This window comes from Dreissena polymorpha, chromosome 9, assembly GCF_020536995.1.
Source record: "Dreissena polymorpha isolate Duluth1 chromosome 9, UMN_Dpol_1.0, whole genome shotgun sequence".
NCBI lineage: Eukaryota > Metazoa > Mollusca > Bivalvia > Myida > Dreissenidae > Dreissena > Dreissena polymorpha.
In genome coordinates, this window is record NC_068363.1 from 91,452,447 (window position 1) to 91,474,080 (window position 21,634).

General features: G+C 32.7%; 1 protein-coding gene across 1 annotated transcript; it reads right to left on the minus strand.

The window, feature by feature from the left end:
* Nucleotides 1–18,005: 18,005 nt before the first annotated feature.
* LOC127846258 (uncharacterized) lies at nt 18,006–20,827 on the minus strand (the record flags this gene model as incomplete). Its single annotated transcript, XM_052377428.1, has 3 exons — nt 18,006–18,117; nt 20,138–20,433; nt 20,729–20,827. Coding segments are annotated over 3 exons (507 nt in total), but the record flags the coding sequence as incomplete, so codon positions are not given.
* Between the last annotated feature and the right edge of the window lie 807 nt (nt 20,828–21,634).

The window sequence follows — 21,634 nt, forward strand, 5'->3', positions numbered from 1 at the left end:
AAATATATATTGCTGGTGACACTGTTAAAGCAGAAAAATGCATACGGTATTTGGGTGCATATTTAGACGAAACACTAAATTTTAAAGAACACATCAAAATTAAGTGCCGTACAGCCATGTACAACTACCTTAAAATCAAAAACATAAGGAAATACTTAACAAAAGAAGCAACAGAAATACTCGTTTTGTCTTTGGTAATATCCCATCTGGATTATTGTAATCTCATCTTGTATGGAACAGCTCAATGCGAAATAAACAAAATGCAACGTATCCAAAACATGTGTGCCAAATTGGTACTCGGCCGACAGAAATATGACAGTTCAAAAGATGCCTTGTATGAACTACACTGGCTACCAGTAAAGGCTAGGATAACATTCAAATTACTGAACTTCATGTATAATTGTTCTGTTGGTAACGCGCCAAAATACCTTACAGAACTTTTAAAAGAAAAAGTACCAGCACTTGACCTACGATCTACCGTCTCGTATGACGGATGTTATGATGTGAAACGCACAAAGAGAAAAACTTTCATGGACAGGAGTTTCGGAGTTGTTGGTCCGAAACTGTGGAATGACCTTCCATCAAGCATCCGGACTTCCGCATCAATAAACATTTTCAAAAGGAATTTGAAAACATTTCTCTTCAGAGACTTTTACACCCTTTTTCAATTTGAATACCTGTGATTTAAAAAAATAATCGAGACTCAGTTGTACGGGCTTATTGTTCACTAGGACTCATAGGACCAAGCAATTAAAGAATTGTGCGGGCTTCTTTGCTCAAAAAGGATATTTATTGTACAAGTGACTGGTAATCAAGAATTATTAGGGCTTCTTTGCTCAATGATTGAATTACATAAACCAGCTGTCTTTTAGTGTCATGCTTAGGCCTTCTAGTTGTGTCTTATAGTCACACTGTAATTTTAACCTTCAAGTTGTGTCTTGTAGTCACACTTGGTCGGTCTATTTGTGACTTGTAGTCACGATAGTTCAAATAAGGTTAAAACCCAAAAGAAGTGTCCTTAAGTATGACAGGTGACCGGTAGCTGCGGGATCCGACAGCGAGAGTGCAGAAATATCCTTTTACGTATCCTTTTAGTTAATGAAAAACACTGTCTTTATGTTGCCAAATATTTGCTCATATTATCATTATAATTATTGTCTTAACTCTAGTTATATCAATTTATTACACAATATTTTACTTTTACTGTGTTTAAATAGTGTAGCCGGTATTGTTTTATTGCTTAAGTTCCTTACAGCATTATTATTTATATCATACATTTTTAGATCATTAATCCTTTAATTAATGCTGCATAATATTATCAATACCTCTTATTTTTTATCAATTTTTATGTACATATATATGTTTTGTACAACGCTATTGAATATAATTATATAAATAGGCGTTTCATCAAATTAGCAAGTTTCAAGTTTAGTTTAATAATAATACTACTACTAATAATAATTCCTATAATATAATGAAATCATACTTAGAGTGTTATTTAACGCAGAAAACGTTTAATATTGAGACTTGCCAACTAAAATTGATAATTGTGATATTAAATATCTTCTTGATAAGACGTTGGGCATCTGATGTGGGTATGTGGGAAAAGTAATTCTTTGAACATAGGACGCGTAGTATTACAAAGGCTTTTTGTGCAAGCCATATCAGAGGGGGCATTCATGTGACAAACAAGCTGGCGACGTCTATCCGAGACAGGTAGTTTTTGCCGTTTGATACCCGTAATGACTTTGATTAATTTAGTCGCGTTCTGAGAAAACTGGGCATGTGCATGAGCGTAAAGTGTCGTCCCAGATTAGCCTGTGCAGTCCGCACAGGCTAATCAGGGACGACACTTTCCGCCTTAATTGGATTTTTGCTAAGAAGAGACTTCATTTAAACGAAAAATGTCTTGGAAAATGTTCGGACTGCACAGGCAAATCTGGGACGACAATTTACGCACATGCATTATGCCCCGTTTTCTCAGAACACGACTCAATTGTTAGTAAGACGCTCACTTTCCAGCCATATCGGCAAGATAAAGGGAAAATATTAATACGAATTAAACGCCGATCACTTTCTTGTTGATACGGCTGGATAAAGAGCGGCATTTAAACAAGTAGTACCAGTAATAAAGGGTATAACACGGCGAGAATTCCTGTCTCGGTTTAGACGTCGGCATCTTGTCTGTCACGCTATTACCCCCTCTGGATAGAAATATAATGTAACATTCGTGTGTGAATTAGCGCACATTTTGGTCTCTGATAGTATTTCTTTACATAATGAACATACAATAACAAAATACATATATAAGATAATTGATGAGACCGGCGGATAAAGTATCCAATAATGTATGCAGTTAATGATCAATAACATAGCTATACTGAAATATTTTGAAAATACTAATTGGGACGTTGTTTTTTTGGTTTCATTCACAATTCATAGACAAAATAAAAAGCCTTCCAAATTAAATAAGGCTGCGAATGAGGCATTCAAAGATTTACTGTATAATTGTATATATAAGATGGCCTACCGCTAGCATTCTATACAATTTGCATAGCTCTTTATAACGTTGAACCTTTTCGTTTGCTTAAATGTTACGGATACGTAATAATACATATTAGCCGAGAACAATAGTAACACGAGGTGTATCATAAACAGGGTATTTTGCTGTCAGGACGAATTCTTTGTTAAAGTGTAAATGTAAACTGATATGTACCATAATATTGTAGTAATTATCTAATGGATTATGCTTTGAGAGAGTTTCTTGTTAAGGATAATCCATTCAACAAATACAACTCTGGTTAACCCATTTATGCATAGCGTCTAGAAAAAAAGGCCTTGGCAAACAGCGTAGACCCAGATGAGACGCCGGATGATGTGGCGTCTCATCAGGGTCTGCGCTGTTTGCTTAAAGAAATTTCTGTAAGAAATATTCTAAATATAAAAATAAATATAGTAGACATCCCTTATTTTGGAAATAAATTAATCCAATTTAGAAGGATTGGAGAGTTCACTAGGCATAAATGGGTAAATTTTTCCAAATTGTTCAGAAAGCAACGCGTTCCTGTATTCATTGTACAATTAAAGAAATGGAGATTGTTAAATTTAGTTTATTCTCTCTATGATAAACCAGTAATCAGATAGAGCGCAGTAAATAGTTTGCAACGAATGCCAATGCTTTTCAGCATTTTCAAAAAATTTTTGCCCGGATTCATAAAAGCATGAAGTCCGGTCTTAAATTGCGTTTTAATGGGTCGCAATATTGACAAAAGCAAATCACATTATAATGTTATGCACGAGCGTTGTTTTTCAAATCTAATGATTTCGAGACTTCAAAGCGGAAATTACGCTGCGACCTTTTTCTTTCTTACATGATACCAAGATTGTTTATGATCTTCAATGTAGCGAGAGGTTATCACGAACGTTTTCGATTTTATTTGGATTGGACTTCAATCGTATATATTGCATACGAGAGGCGCTCAGACTATATTTCAACACTAATAATGACGCAAAATAAAATTTGCAAAAGTACCTTTATTGATGTAAGTGTTCAATATGAGATCCGTGCGATGCGTTAATCAGTCCGCAGCGTTTCGGAAACGATTGTAGAGTTTTGTTTAAGCGAGACTACGATTTTGTCAAATATTTATGAATTTATATAAAATGTGCAAACAACTTATTATACATGTATTTGAATATAAATTAAAATAAAAGTTAAGAAGACTATGTGTCGAAATATGCGAAACAAGCCAGATTTTTAATTCTGAAATCGAAAATGTCTGCACAGTCGAATTCGCCAGCATGTATATCATGCATGTACGATATGAATCTAAAGTTAGTTTTACGGATCATTTTAATTTCCTGCAACGATATATATTTATACGACACACGAACACTAACTCCGATCCTAATAAAAAGACGAATGTTTCGGTTAGTGTAGGAAACTATGTACGAAATATCTTCGTCACAATCGGCTCGGGGCGCTAATTTGTCTTAGCTGCATTTTAAGAAATTCGTCTTCTATGTATAACTGTTCTTGCCTATTTTGTGTTTTTGTAACATATTGTTTATCAATATATAACAATTAAACACATAAATAATCATATAGCCTAGCTTTAATAATATTTGTTTCTCGACTGATTCTAGAAAGCTTTTTTAAGACCTATAACCTTGTTAACGGTGTGTTCCTGTACACGGCGTTTAAGGATTCCCCATATAAAAAGTGCGAAATAACATATTAATGGCGTTTCTATATTTATGACTTGTTAAACGCATATTGCTGTTACCAGTAGTCTTACATTTTCAGAAAATACATAAATTTTTCGTCATCTTACAATTATTGCAAACAAACATAGCTAGTTAATATCATACATATTAACATACTGTTATTAAATGCAACATCTTTTTTTCTGAAGTTAACAAAGCAAAATGATGAATATTGAAAAAATTATTGTTATAATGAAGGTGCTGAATTGTATTGTTGTTATTAAAATGGAGGTGGTGAAGACTGCTGATCTCTGTGAAAGGGGGGTTAATGCATGGAAGTAAAGTGCCGTCCCAGATTAGTGCAGTCCGCACAGGCTAAACAGGGACGACAATTTCCGCCTAAACTTGATTTTTGCTAAGAAGAGACTTTCTTGAAACGGAAAATATCTTAAAGCGGAAAGTGTCGTTCCTGATAAGCCAGTGTGGACTGCACAGGTCAATTGAGGACGGCACTTTACGCACATGCATGAAGCCCCTTTTCACAGAGCGCGGCCAATTTGTTATTATTTGTAAAGAAGCATGATGCTATATATTTAATTGAATAAATTTACCAGCATTATCATTCTTGTTACAATTCAATAGTTTCAACACATTGTAAAATATTTAATGCATTTAATTAAATCAAGAAACGATTATGTTTTAATATTATTTTGATGAAAGGTGACGTTTGAATACCTATTTGTTTCTCATGTTAATGTAGCTCAACAAAAGTCGAAAGTTTTTCTTAAAATTGGATTGTTTTACAAAATAATGTTGTACTGTCTCTTGCAAACGACATGTTTATCAAAGAAAATTGTTAGTGTTCACAATGAACATAAACATATTGTGAAAAATGAGGATAGGCTGCATGTTTCCGAATAGTTTTACTGGAATAACTTATTCAGTGTGCAATATTGTTGGATTTTTACTGTGTAAACTCAACGGAAAAATACACAAGTTGTCACACCAATCCAAATGAGACAAATATACTGAGCTTTTAATTTTATAAATAATTACGATGTTAACAAGTTTGAACGTGGACTTAAATTGTCTAACGAATGTATGAAAAATGAAATACCAGATTCCCGGATTTATGTTTCAATTGGTGTTTATTGCTAAATGTAAGAGAAAGAGTGCAATTCAAAGTAAATCCTCTTATGTACTTTGTGTAATATGTTATATTGTTTAAGTTGTAATACTTGTTACATATTAATAAAATCCAAGTGGTTGATAACAATTATAATTACTCTTCAGATAACGTTTCGTGGGATCCATTCGTTCATCATTGGAGATATGAAGTTATGAAGAATAAATAATGTAATTTTAAGAATAAATATTGTAATTTTTCTTTTTAGATAATAAGCAATAAAAAGACATATATTTTCATGATGTTTCCTTCATAGAAATATACTCTTCTTTTCTAAGTTTTCAAACCGTTTTAAATGAAAAGGATTTCACCAACACTTATCATTGCCACACATTAAGCCGATTTTAGTTCCGGTTCATTTGCGTAGCTTATGGTGTTTTGTGATTTTCAATACCATCTATTTTGATAAGAAATTCGGGCGAAGATAAACTAATTGAATTTCTAGCATTAAGTCCATACATGCATAGCTGCCATCACTGTTACACCAGAAATCATGTTCAGTAAGGTTAACTAATGATATGTATCACTGCTAGCTGATACAGGGTTCATTGAACAAGCGTGACACACGTTGGTAACAACACATATATCAGGGGCGATACTTGCAATATGCCAAAAGTGGTTGCCAAGGTTTGATAAGACATTAAATTGTAGGTAATATGATATTATGCTCAAGTAACGGGCTTTTAAATCAAGATTTCTCAGTTAGATTTCAGGTGATTTTGTATCCAGGTGCAGACTCGTTCATCTTGATAAAAAGGTTCTAAGCGTCTATATACAAAATATGATGTAGAGGTCTTCTGCAGATTAATTAAAAAATGTGTCTTGTTCTGTGAAAAATTGGCAAAATGCATGTGCGTAAAGTGTCGTCATAGATTAGCCTGTGCAGTCCGCACAGGCTAATCAGGGACGACACTTTCCGCTTTTAATGGTATTTTTCGTTTAAAGGAAGTCCCTTTTTACCGAAAATCTAGTTTAAGCAGAAAGCGTCGTCCCTGATTAGCCTGTGCGGACTGCACATGCTAATATGGAACGACACTTTACGCATATGCATTATGCCCAGTTTTATCAGAACAAGACAAAAATGTTGTCTATAGCCAGTGATAATTACTTCACCATCATAAACATTGGACAATAATATTGTTCATGTAAACTAAAACTTAAGTCGTTATTGAATAATGTGTAAGCCTTATTTGACATCGGTACCATATCTAGAAGATAAATTTTGGGTACGATTTATCCATATTTTGTTCATAAATCATCGAAAAATAATTACCCACAAACGAATATGCTCGAGTTGTTAATCAACCGAACCAGAAAACATAAACGATATATCTGAATATAAACAATATAAATATGAATATACGTTTTGTACTAACTGAATACGGCTAAAATGCCTTTGCAGAAGTTCTTCATATGGCTTAGACTGAGTGATTCAGACCACATGTGAAGCTGTATTGGAATCACAGTTGTTGTTCGGGGTTTGTTTACATTCACAGTATTTTTTATCTGTCGACTTCACTCTCTATAAAATATAGCGCATTAAAGTTAAGCCAACGTATAGTTTATATCTTGTTTGGCTGTGATTTTCTTTCGGTATTTGTGAAAATATACACTAATGATTTACGACAGTAGTTCTGTAGCAAATTACCCATATCAGTTTTTTTGACCGAAATGTAATTAGAAAATGCTTAGACACTAGTGCGGGGTTTCAAATATATAATTTGATGCTAAAATATAAGCGTTATACATTGATATTACATTTATTTTGTTAATGTTTGAACCATATTTGGTAAAACATCGAGAAATAATATCATCCTCATTATTAAAGAAAAATAATGTATTCGAAATATATGTGAAACATCTGCTACACAGGAAGGAAATAACACATTTTGACGTTTTGATTATAAAAACTACACGCGTTTGTCTGTAAACAAATGAAAAAATACTTCTGGCTCAAGTAAAATAAATTATGATTATGCTATTTTATCATTAAATCAATGCTAGTTTGTAATAAACGCAGCCATAATAAAACTTAAGTCAAAGATGAATAATTCCTTGACAATTATATACAGGATTATACAATGTTTCTTTGGAGATATGACACAGAACAAAATGTGGTTGACAGATGACTTATTAGAGGAGCCCGTCTTGTACATTTATTTCGCCTTATATTTTGTTGGCATGTACCATACTGAGTTGAATTGCGCCAAGAATATGTTTCACAGACTGAAAGTAAGTCATTTGTTTTTTTCTCTAATGCGCAAAATATTTAGAAAATTGTTAGCACCATCTTCTATTGTTTTATAATTTCTTACTAATTATTACACAATTTGTTATATTGCACACAAAACTATTTGTTTATGTTTGTATGCTGCATATATACATGGATGATAAACAGTTATTTTACGTCATCGCTGTATACACAATACTTGTGTTGATAAAGCATCACTATAAATCAAACATTATAGCATGTAACTACTATATTCTCAGAAGAAAAGTTATGATTGTCATCATTCAATTTGTGTTTTAGAAACTTTTAGAAACACATATCTATTGACTACGGAAAAAACCTTTAGATCTATCTCATGACATGTTTGTTCCCGAATACAATACTCCAAGGTTTGCAAACGTATAACATTTAGACAAACTAAATCAGTTAAGACTGGTAACACAATACATGTCTTATGTTATCGCTCAAAACATATATTAAATATACTGATCGTATTTATCATTCTAAATAAAAAAGTTGTTACTAATAGTATGTGGTATTAATATTTTATTCTGAATAATCTGAAAATCATCGGCTATTGCTGTTTGTCTGTGTTTTTGTTTGTGCAAAAATGCAGATGTGATGCTCAGAGCATTTAATTAATAACAATCTGAACATCGAACTACTTCATTAAGGAGACACATTATTAATAAAATAAATACCGTCTTGACAGATTTGAGCTGAAGTTATTATTTCTATAAAAATGTAATGGAGAATGATATATGTGTGTTTGTGTACGACGAACGGGCGTTCAACTGGTATTAAAGACACCATCCCATCATAAGCCACAACGATCATTTAAGCTGTTTTCTTTAAGTCTCATTAAACATCTGTCAGGCTTTATCTTCTTTAACGTCATGCGTGTGACAGTGAATCAGTCAAGTGGATTGAAAAGCCGTCATCCGCCGAATAACTTCAACGCCGGGCGTGTGACAGTGAATCTGTCAAGTGAATTGGAAAGTCGTCAAATTCGCTTCATATAGAACAGCATCGTATATAACATTTGCAGTTTCTCACAATTCTTATAATTGCAGAAAAAAACAGGTTCGTAACTTGTCATAACATATCTTGAACAATCATAGAGAAAAAATGGGGTCAATATCCGACCAACTGCAGACATTCTGTCTAAATGCGGGTCTTTCTCTCCGATAACATGTTTTAGTACAATCTTAGCATTTATATTGTTGTAATTTTCATTAAGAAGACAACTTATTTTCAGAAGCCCTTATTTACCGATTGGTGTAATGTGATACTTTCTCTGGTATTCTAAACCCATCATTGTTCAAACGATCATTTAAGTTGCGTTCCTATATAAGAGTCTCATAAAATTGTATGCAGGCTTTATTGACTTCAAAGCCTTGCGTGTGACAGTGAATCTGCCAAGTGGATTGTACATCCCTCAAATACGTCGGCTATGGGACAGCGTCAGTTTCTTACAATTTGTATAATTGCCGCAGTGACAGGTTATTAACGGATTATTGAACCATCATAGAGAAGCAAATGGATAATGAATAACAAATTACCAATGGAGACATCATGTTTGAGGTGGTCACTACTTTGGTGTGAATATTTTGTCATGACATTTTTTTAAATATTTGTTACAAACATAGCACATAGTTTATTCTTAAACCAACCTAATGTCTAAAAAGACAAACTGATGCTTAACGATATAGTTATCTAAAAAAATATAGAAACATGTATCATCCAGGTATAAATACCAATTGTACAAAGACCCACATTAGCCTGAATTATTGGGTTAAACTGGTATTATTATTTACTTATGAAATAATCAAGCTCAATTTGATGCCTATCATTTGCAGATAATTTACAACATGTTAAAATTGTGTCGATGTTTGTGTTGTTCAATTATGATAATGTAAATTTGGGTTTATGAATTTTGGGCTGATTTGTAAAAAAAAGTTTGTAATGCGATGAAAGGAACTACCTTAAATGTCCAAATCTTAATTCCACGATTTTGTAGAAAGAACTCATTTATAAACAGTTGTTTCTTTATTCAAATATGTTTTTAAAGTATAATATATGCTTATATGTATCATTTAGCCTATCAGAAGTTATTGTTCAATAATGTGTTTTATTGTTTATGTTTTTATAGATTGCTTACACTAGCATCTACATTTTGACTGAAACCCTTCAGACCATGTTGGATTCTGTATAACATTTCATTTATTTCTATAAAATAATAATAGTTAATCTTGAAACCCTTATATGTTGGCGCAGGTGTTACCGTTAACCATTAAAGGGAGGCGACCCCTGCTTGTATTGTAAATAAAATAGCCATAGGATAAAACTACGTTAATATTTGCATAATCATGCATTGCGAATTTCAAAAATAGCATTCACCTGTCTAAGTACCAGTACACATGTCGCAGTCCCCTGGCAAGTATACGGTAGAATCTGCCTTCACAATAAAAGAAAAAAAAATGTCTGGAAGGATCTCGAATGTTTTACTTTATTCTTCTTAAATTCAAATCCGTGTTTGTTTCTACATTATTAAAGTCACTATCACGCTCACCAATACATACGGCTACTGTATTATGCTATATAAAAAGATTCGACAACAAGTAGTACCATACGATGGTTAATTACAATAGGAAGACCCTAAAAACAAGTAACATTGATGTAAACACGTTATATTACAAGCATTCGGCAAGTTTTAAGCATCTAAATATTAAAATATCGTTCCACGATGTAATTTACTTTCGCTTTCGAGTCAGGATCGGATTCATTCGGGTTGCGTTCATTTGCATAATTTATACAAGCCATTTTCGCATTCGCTAAGTTCCAGTTACCCAGAATTCATTTTGATTTCACAGAATGATTATTCATGAGAGCTACGTCATGCTTGAGACGCTTACCGTATCCAATCTCGTGTTCGCCCGTAAATGTTCGGATATTTCACGGGAGATATAAATGGAATTATTTGTGGCCACAAAAAATAAAAACGAGCATTTTGTATCTCGGTAAATCAATTCTACCAGACAACATCTAACGTTGAAATTTTGCATTTTGCTAAAAGGAACATTAATTTTTTTTATGGGTTAGCTTTATTTAACGAAATATTCGATATTTTTGAGCGTGATTGTTACTTTAAAAGTTTGATTTATGCTTGAAATTAAAAGAATTTAACCAACACTTAATTAATGTTTTACACACATTAAACTACTTTGTATGTCAGGTTCATCTGCTTAGCTTACGGTGTTATGTGGTTCTTATATACCACCATCACGTATCTTAATTAGAACTTCAAGTTACGACAATCGAAATCTAATTCTAGCATTAAATCTATACATGCCTCGTTAACATCGCTTTCAAATAAAAATCAGTACAATAAGGTTAAATATTAGTAATTTTAATTTCTAGGTTGATGTGGTTCATTTAAAAGAGCGTGACACCCGTTGGGGCAAAAAAATGCTTCTCTTTATCAGGGCGCGCCTTGCAACATGCCAAAACTGGTTGCCATGATTTGATAAGGCGCCACAACGTGCTAAATAAATATTATTCTCAAGTATTGTGCTTTTGAATCAAGATGGCTCAACGGGATTTCAGGTGATAGTGCAATAATAAACAGACTCGTTCATCTTGATTCAAAGATTCCAAGTGTCTGCATACAAATTACATTTTAATGAAGATGAATTTCATAAATATAATGAAAGGGAACGAATCGTGTTAATGATATTTTGAGTATATGCAATTAAATTTTGAACAGAATTTTGAGTGCGTTTATTGTTACCGGGAATGTCGCTTGCATGCCAAACAAAACATGCAATGAAGGCAAATCTCTAGGGTTTATAATCTTGTTCTATTAACTCTAAAAAACGTTCAGCTGTGTCCTGATGCATAACTTAATACACGGGAAATGCAGTATTTCAAGTGTGTCGTCATATGGGTTATTCCAATATTGAACAATACTTCTTGTAGCATATACACCTTTAACAACACATTAAAAATCTTAAGCTTTAATATGGATTAAGCTTAAAGAAACATTAAGATTTTTTTTTTCGTGCGGAGTTCAATTTTGAAAACTGCTTTGAATATAAAATATATTATATATTAATAATATATATCAATTTTGTTTATTTTTAATTATCTTAATAATTTCTTTTGTTAATGTTCACCTGTCTTAAATTTGTCTTAACATTTGAGCAAACAGTCCATGGGAAAATCTTGCAAACGTGAAAGCAGTATTTATAACTCTATTAGTAACAATTGGCTAACAAGAAGTGTAGCTCTCGGGGATCTAAGGACTCAACAAAAGGAGTTTAGAGTGATACATGCAACGCGAATTAAAGTGTAAGTGACGTTATCAATGGTGCTCATTATGTGCTATGTGATTCTATGATGGTAAACTCAGTGTTCGAACAAAGCGAATGAGAGACCGGATATGTTGCAACAGGTCAGGCAACCCACAACCTCTAAAATTGTGAGTTTCCTAAGATCCATGGATCAGGCTATGAACAATTAATTCGCAGATATAAACACAAAATTAGAAACATAAGACAAACTCGCCAAAAAAAATGACGTAGAATCAGAACCCAGCAAACAAAATTCAGAATGAAAAGATGAATAAGATTGCTTAAAATGTCTCGGCGCTTGAGATGGCATTTGCAGAGTCTCAGAGCGCCATTTCAAAGCTACAGTAGAAAAATCTGAACTAACAGAGACTTTAGATTACATGCAAACAATCTATATTTTCCGGAAATACTGAACGTACGCCAAAAGGCCCGACGATACGGATCAACTACTTCGCTCCTTCATGGTAACCTGACAATACCCATGCAAGCTGTTAAGTGCATAAACTTTGAGCGAGAGCATTGTATTGGAGTAAGGTAAAGCGGGAACCAACCACACCCTCGTTCAATATTCGCCAAAGTCTAATTGTTCAAGGACAGAGAAACCGTGCGAAAATCAAATTGGAACCTTAAAGGAACCAATTACTATGTCAGTAGTATGGCAAATTGACGTGGCTTAGCTACAACACACTGTATATAGACGATGTACCGGTTCGACCCGACAGGACAACAACAACAGCAGCAGCGGTAGTGCTTTCTTAAAAACGTTCAAAGACTCACTAATATAATACTTAAAGATGAAGACTTTGTAAACTATATTCCTAAATATGATGGGTTTTTTTGTTTCAAATATAGGCTAATATCTCATCTTGCTATGACATTTATGTTAAGCAGTCGATTGCAAATGAAATTTTTATTGTTAAAAGTTATCATGATGCAATTGTGTGGCTTAAATTAGATAAACTATTTTTTAATCTATCGGAATACATATTTCTGGCTAGTGTGTAAAGATGGCCTGAGCATTCTCCTATGTATAAGATTTTAAATGTCAATTCATTTAATATCTTTCAAAATAAAATTAATACATTTCAAACGAATGGTTAAGTGTTGTAGCTTGAAATCGAACCGCTCGAATAGAAAATAAGCTAGATTTTAGTGTTTGTGATACTCAACTTCCGAGAAATTCAATGAATTCGCATACTATTTTTTTTTTGCTACGATGGTTCTCGACAAGTGCAAATCGCACTCCTTGACAATAGCTTACGGCATATTAAGCGATGATTGTTAAGGCGCTTTTATGTTCATCAATTCACGTGTTCAAGTGTCATTGATTACTCGTTACTTTAATCTTTTAACACATTTTAATGTTGAATCATTGCCCGTTATTATTAACTATCATATTTAATACTGTAATCGCGAGAAGTTATAAGGAATCGATTACAACACGCATTATCAATTTGAATCAGTATCAATACGATTTCGACAAAAATTAATATCAAACTTACACGTATTAAACAGTATACGCGATGATCTCGATTGTAATAACGTTGCCAGTATTGATTATTGCGTTGCGAGATTTTCGAAAGTACTGAACGAAGCTGGTGAGACTTAATTTTCTAACATCGTTAAGTGTCGGCAATCTAACCCTAATATCACTAAGAAAGTAGAGTGGTTTGATAACGATTGTCGTCTAACAAAATCTTCCTATTTTAAAGCTCTAATGAAATACACTAAAAGCACAATAACACATATCAGATAGAGTGATTAAGATAAATAAGAAAACATTATAGAAAAGTAATATTAAATCAAAACAACAAAAATACAAAAGCTGGAACGTAAAAGATATCATACATCTTAGACTCTCAAAGCCTAATAAAACCAACACAAGTGATTCGTTATCCGTCGATGATTTTTATGATTATTTGTCTTCTCTCCAGAACGATTTCATAAGCGTACTATACTCAAGCAGAATAATTTTTCAGTTTATATAATTTTAACACTGATAACGGCCTTTTTGAAGAATAAGTTGGTTCAATTACAAAAGACGAAATAGAAAAGGCCGTTTATCGACTTAAACGCGCAGGAAAATCGTTTGGATGTGACTATTTGTTAAACGAATACGTCAAAGAAAGTTTTGATACAATATCATCATATGTGTTACATATATTTAATTATGTGATTAATGCAGGGCACTTCCCTACAAATCAGGCAAAGCGTTTATTTGTTTCTGTTTCTATAAAGAATGACCAAGACGATGTTCGTAATTATAGCGGGGTAACTCTGGTAAGCTGCATGTCCAAACTATTTACGAGTATTCTAAATAATCGTTTAAATACTTGGATACAAAATGTAAACATTTTTAAGTGACGCACGATTCGGCTCCCGAAAGGCCGTTCGACTATTGACGCAATATTTGTACTTAATGTTTTTATTCCAAAGTCTTCAATTCTAACGGACGCTTGAACCGTAGTTTTATCGACATCAAACGTGCATTTGATTCGGTCTATTGATGTGGTCTTCGGTATAAGCTTTATAACGCAGTTATTTACGGTAAATTATTAACATAATAGAACAGAACAGAATAGTTTATTTGACTTAAGCATATACAGCTCAACGTCGTTAACATACATATACAATAACAGCATGCGTTACAATTAAATACAAAATACACATCATTTGAAGGAAGATCGATTCAAAAAAGAATGAAATACAACATGTTTAAGTAAAAACGCCATTGACCATTGACAAACAAGTAAACACAGTATAGTCAAAGTGCATCTATGGATTACAAATACAATTAAGTAGATAAAATATACTACAATAAACATATATAAGACATTTTCTCGCATTTCAAAGCCTTTAAAACAAAACATGGCTAATTTTCTTAACACATTTTTTCTTTGAACTATTAAGTAATTCGATAAACTTAAACATATTTGGGCGACATCTGTAATACTTTGGAACTCATGTTTTCCTAACATCGGCATAGTAAGGACATGTAAGAACAAAGTGATATTCATCCTCAATATCATTAAGGTTGCATAAAACACATTTACGTTGATCTCTAACAATGTTCTGGTGTCTACCCGTTTCAATAAATAATTTGTGAGATGACAAACGTAATTTAGCTATAATATTCCTATGTTTTTTATTTTTAACAATATCAATATAAGCCGATCTTTCGAATACTGGTTTTAAATCCTTATATACAATCATTGAACTAGATGATGTGACACTTACGTTCCAGTTAGTGATATACTGGTCTCGTAATCTGTTTTTAAGTAACGGGATAAATTGATTAGAGTTCACAGATTCGGGGAATAACCAAACATCGTTAAAACCGGTTTGGTTAAGAATGTCCCGTACTTTTGATGACCAATTGTTTGTGTTATGTTTGCGTTCAATGTCTAATCTCTGTGATATAACCATTTGTTTTAGAATACATTTACCCTGCTTTACAGTATATAATTTCAAAAAGTATTGAACAATTCTGACATATCTGTCTAAATACAAGGGGAATTGACCAACTTCGGCATATAGCGATAATGAGTTTGTTGACATCTTTATAATTAATATTCTTTTACAAAATTTACGATGGACGCGCTCAATGTTTTCCGCTTTGATAAATCCCCAAACTTCACAATTATAGTTTAGAATTGATGATACATATGCGTTAAAAAGATTTAACATGACATTTATAGGTACGTCCATATCTTTTGTTAAGTTGGACAAAGAATGCATCGCTTTTAAAGATTTGCCATACAGTGTTTTTGTTGCGGGTACAAAAGATCCACCGCTTGACATTACAATTCCCAGATAATTAAAATTATTCACAATTTCTAGTTCTTGACCTTTGTATGTCCATTTCAATGTTCTACTGATTGTTCCTCCTTTCCGGAATACCATGACCTTAGTTTTTTCAATGTTAACCGTTAAATTCCACTTATCGCAGTAGGTTTGTAAATTGTTTAATGATTCTTGAAGACCCTCCGGGGTTTCAAAAAATAGAGCCGCGTCGTCAGCGAATAATAATAAATGAATCGATATTTGATCTTGTGTAATTCCGGCGTTTATTCCATTTTGCAAATCGAATTCGATATCGTTAATAAATAGAGAAAACAATATGGGCGACGTTATCTCCCCCTGAAAAAGGCCGACGTTACTATTGAATATGTCTGATAAGTTACCCATGTGTTTGACCTGTAATTTAACTTAATCGTACATTGATCGAATAAGTGTTAAAAGTTTACCGTCGATGCCCACATTTATCATTTTACTCCATAATTGACCGCGATTGATGACGTCATATGCCTTCCGGTAATCAATATAACAACAGAGTAGTTTATTTTGATTTTGAAACTGTTTTCTATAAGTGCATTAAGAATAAATATTGCATCGACCGTGCTACAATTTGGTTTAAAGCCGAATTGTGCATCCGTCAGAATGTCATTTGTTTCTGCCCATTGTTTAAGGCGTTCATTTAATATGCTTGTAAACAATTTTGCAAAAACAACTTATTAAGGTAATTCCGCGATAGTTAGTTGGGTCTGATATGTCACCACGTTTATGTATTGGTACTATGATTCCGGATGCCCAGCTGCGAGGAAAACGCTTTTTATCAAGAATGTAGTTAAACAATATTTATAACGGTCTGACGATGACATGTATTGTTTCAGTAAAATATTCATATATAATATTGTCACTCGCATGAGCTTTATTGTTTTTCAACCGTTTTGTTGCCTTTATAATTTTTTTCTGTCGATATTTTTGATTATCGAGTTCGGGGTACGAAGGTTCTGTGTTTAGCCTATTATCAAAGTCATGTTAAGCGAATTTGACAATTATTTCAGTAAATTAGCTGACGAAGGTAACGTAAATATAAATTCGTTTAATGCCGATTATGATAAGTCCTTCTTCACTTTACTTCGTAAAGGATTTTCAAAGCGTACTATTATAAAAGACCAAGTATGTTTAAATTTGTTGAATAAATGGGTACTTCGAACAACAGAATAGGTAAACCCCTGAGCAAGTCCATATGTCAAGTCATAACGCAAGTTCAAACTTAACTAATCTTGGATATACTTGTTCAAATATTTGCTCATTAATTTCCATTCATCTTTTTTTTCTATATCATCTCGTCTCTTAAAAGGTTTCAACGACTGTACTATGTCTATAGACCCCATCCTCCAAATGCTTCTGTACAAGCTCAAAATGAAATACATGTGATCCATCATCTATATATGATTGTATAACAAAACTAGATAACTGTATTTGTATATTTTCCCTTTCTTTATTCTGTGTACAATTTAAAACTTAAATAATTGATTATCAACGCATCATCAAATTTAAATAATCCGATATATAGTTCCACTAATATTACTTATATTATTAATATAACATCAACTGGAATAATATAACGTTTTAACAACTGTCTTAAGTTTATGTTTTTTCATTCCTCCATTTATTCTGTACAAGATAATATAGCAAAATTCAAATAATATATGTGCACATTGAGTAATTTGTAACAACAACTAATTTTAGAGCCATTATAAAAAGTACTTACATTTTCAAATGTTTATTAGTTTAATTTACAACATTGTTTGTGTACATGTAAACTCGTGTGTGTTTTGTATGATAATTAGTTTACGATCAATATCATAGTTTGCTATACGATATTTGCTCACGTTGACAAACAGATATATAGAGCTTTTTGAAATGACAACAAACTGTAAAGTTTACGTCAATAAAACATTATGTCTGTCTGTCTATAAGTTATTTCCTTAACTCTCAGTATATCAAATTCAGTGGTATTAAATAATGTGTAAGCCTTATTTCCCATCGCTTCCATATCTAGAAGATATATTTTCGGTACGACTTCACCATATTTTGTTCACGGATCATCGCAACTTGGATTTGTGTTACGATATTATTATCTATAAAACAATAAGCTCGAGCTGTTAATCGCCCAAAACTAGATAATAATAAAATCGATCTTTTTTTAATATGTCCATAAAATATTAACATACGTTTAGTATTATCTAAATTCGGCCAAGATGCTGAGTGACTCGGACCACAGGTGAAGCTGTATTGGAATCTCTGTTGATTTTCGGGCTTTGTTTACATTTACAGTATGTCGACTACCCTCTCTGTAAAATATTACGCAGTAAAGTAAAGCCAACTGATGGTTTATATCTTGTTTTGCTGTGGGTTTTTTTCTGAAATCTACACTAAGGATTTCACGACAGTGGTGCGATATTTTTTGTTCCCAACTACCCATATCAGTTTTTGTAAAATAAATGCAATACGTGCATGCAGAAATACTAGCAAATAAATGATTGTACTTTAAAATATTTTCTTTTTACAAGTGAGTACTAAATGATTTTGTTAACGTTAGAACAATATTGGGTAAAACATCAAGCCAAATGTAATCCTTGTTCTTAAGGAAAAATAATGCATTAGATATATATTTATAGAGTTAAATAAAATAAACAATGTAATATACAATAAACAGCTACACAAGCAGGAAAGAACGATGGTTTAATGTTTTGCCTATGAAAACTATACTTCTGTCTGTAGACAAATGAAAAAAAAACTACTGGCTTTTTAAATTCGGTGAAGATATTTTGACATTAAATCGACGCTTATTGGAAGTAAACGCGGCCATAATAAACATAAGTAAAATATAAATAATTCCTTGAAGATAATATAAAGAATTGTATAGTGTTTCCAAAGAGATATGACAGGCTACACAAATTTGGTCGGCAGATGTGTCGTTACAGGAGCCCGTCTTGCACATTTGTTTCGCCATTTATTGTGTATTCATGTAACAAACTGAATTAACTGCGCTTTGAATATGTTTGAGAACATATTTTGCAAAATATTATCATCATGTTCTATTTGTGTATACGTTCTTACTAATAATTACATACCTGGTTATATTACACATAAAACAACGTTTATATGTTTGTATGCTTCTCATATAAATGGATTTTAACCAGTGGGTTAACGTCAACGCTCTATACACAATTATTTTGTTCATAAAGCATCAAACCAAAACTAATTTCCTTACAGAGTATGTAACCACCGCATTCTTAAAAGAAACTGTATGATTGTAACCATTCATTTTGTGCAATAAACTTTTAGAAAATCATATGTATTGACTGCGAACATAACCTTTAGATCTATCTCATGACATGTTTGTTTCCAGCTGCAATATTCCAAGGTTCGCAATCTAATAACGTTTAGACAAACTAAAGCTGTTAAGACTGATAACACAATAAAAGTCTTATGTCATCGCTAAAAATATATAACAAATAAACTGATAATATTAATCATTTTAATAAAAAGTTGTTGCTACTGGTATGTTTTATTAATCGTTTATTCTGAAGATTCTGAAAATCATCGTCTATTGTCTGTGTTTTTGTTTGTGTCTAAATGTAGACGTGTTGCTCAGAGCACTTAATTCGTAACAATATTAATATTGAACAAATCCAATAAGGAGACACATTATTAACAAAAATATAATCTATCATTTAAGCTGTTTTCTTTAAGTCAGGCTTTATCGTCTTTAACGTCAAGGGTGTGACAGTGAATCTGTCAAGTGGATTGGAAAGCCCTCAAATCCGTCTTATATAGGACAGCACCATATAACATATTTGCAGTTTCTTACAATTCAACTAATTGCAGCATACACAGGTTCATAACTTATATTAAACCACAATAGGGATACATAAAGAGGGTCAATATCCAACCAACTGAATAAATACTTTCAGAGGTCGTTAGATATCAATAACTTGGTGTTTCTGTGTTACATTTCATTTTTAAGGCCATAATTATTTTTTTAATTTGAAGATTCTAAAAATCGTCGTTTATATGTCTAAATGCGGGTCTTTTACTCGGAGCACATGCTTTTTAGTAAAATCGTACTCTGCTCTGGACAAAAAACGTATGATGACAAAAGTCTCCCCTGTAGTTCCGTTGTTCAGTTCTTTATCTTTAAAAATCGGATAAGTAACAACGTCATCATCAGAAGAAGTGGCCGTCATGTAGTTTTGTGTTTTCCCCATCACTGTATTGTACAAATAATCATAAACGTTGTCCAGTGGCTTTATTATTAATTAAATTAACCAGTCCCCCCCCCCCTGCATGAGATATTCGATGACACACTGTGCTGCCGTCTCTAGAAGTTGATCTCGTGTTGCTTTGTAGCCATTGGTAAACGCTGATTTTATTGTCACAAAAACCTGAAATATGTTCCTGGCACCGATGAAGCATATAGACGGAGCACCGGGAAAGAGGCTTGTATAGCATCGAGAATGGCTTTCAAATGCAGTCTGCTTGATTTCCGAACAACTTACAGTCTTATACTGTCGAATTAGTGGTACAAGGGCTATCTGTAGACATTTTCTAACAGCGTCAATCCACAATTGACCGTTGTTGTCAAACATGTTGTAGTGTTGACTCTACAGGTTGCAAAACTTTTCGCCATAATATATAGAGTATGAGCTTGTAAATTCTTCGTACGGGTATTTAGCCTGGAAAATAATTTTCAGATAAATAAAACACATTTACTTATCTTGAAAAGGAAATCGTTTTAAGTTGTTAAATAGCACACACATTAAATGATTTCATTTTTTTCCGATGGGTTTCCTAACCGTATATCAAGGCAAAACGTTTTCAAGACAAAAATATATCAAGTTTTTGCCATTGGTCAACTTGGTATAAGTTAAGTGTTATCCGTAATTACTATGCAAATACCTCCAAACAGTCCCTGTACCAGGAACAATCAGTTCCATCAGGGCTGTAACAATTGGCGGGCAGTGGATTGGACGTTGACTTCACAGGAGCAGTAGGGTAACATGCGCATCATCATCATCATCATCATCATCGTCATCGTCGTCGTCGTCGTCATAATTATCAGCAGCATCATCATCATCATCATCAGCAGCAGCAGCAGCAACATCATCATCATCATCGTCATCATCGTCATCATCGTCATCATCATCATCATCATCATCATCATCATCATCATCATCATCATCATCATCATCATCATCATCATCATCATCATCATTTACGTCATCATCTTCATCATCATCATCATCAACATCATCAACATCATCATCAAAATCATTATTTTATTATTACTATTATAAGTTGTATTATTTACAGTGTTTTCTAAATAGTTCAACTGTATAACTAACCGAATTGTTAAATTGTCAAGTGACTCAGTAAAGTGTTGTGTTCACATATTTTTTTCCTTTTTTAAGTTTTTATTAAATAGAATACATAAATTATATAATTATATCAATAGTAATCAAATAGAGATAATTTGTAACTAAACTGTACTCCCTTCCATTATTAGAACAGCCATGTTCAGTGTTTGTATGTATGTTCCGTTTTTTGCTACCTTTTGTACTCTGTTCATAAATTTTTAAAAACTTCATTGTGTATATGTTAATCTGTAAAAAGTACTTAAAATTGATTTGTATTTGATATGGCTGTTGTGAACTAGTATTTCAAGAACACAGTTTATCTTTTTAAATGACGTACGTTCAAACAAACAGACTAACTCACTACTATTTAGGTTTATATCACATACATGTTTTACATTGGGAACATTGGCGTTAGAATATTGGCAAATAATCTGAACAATTTCTTCAA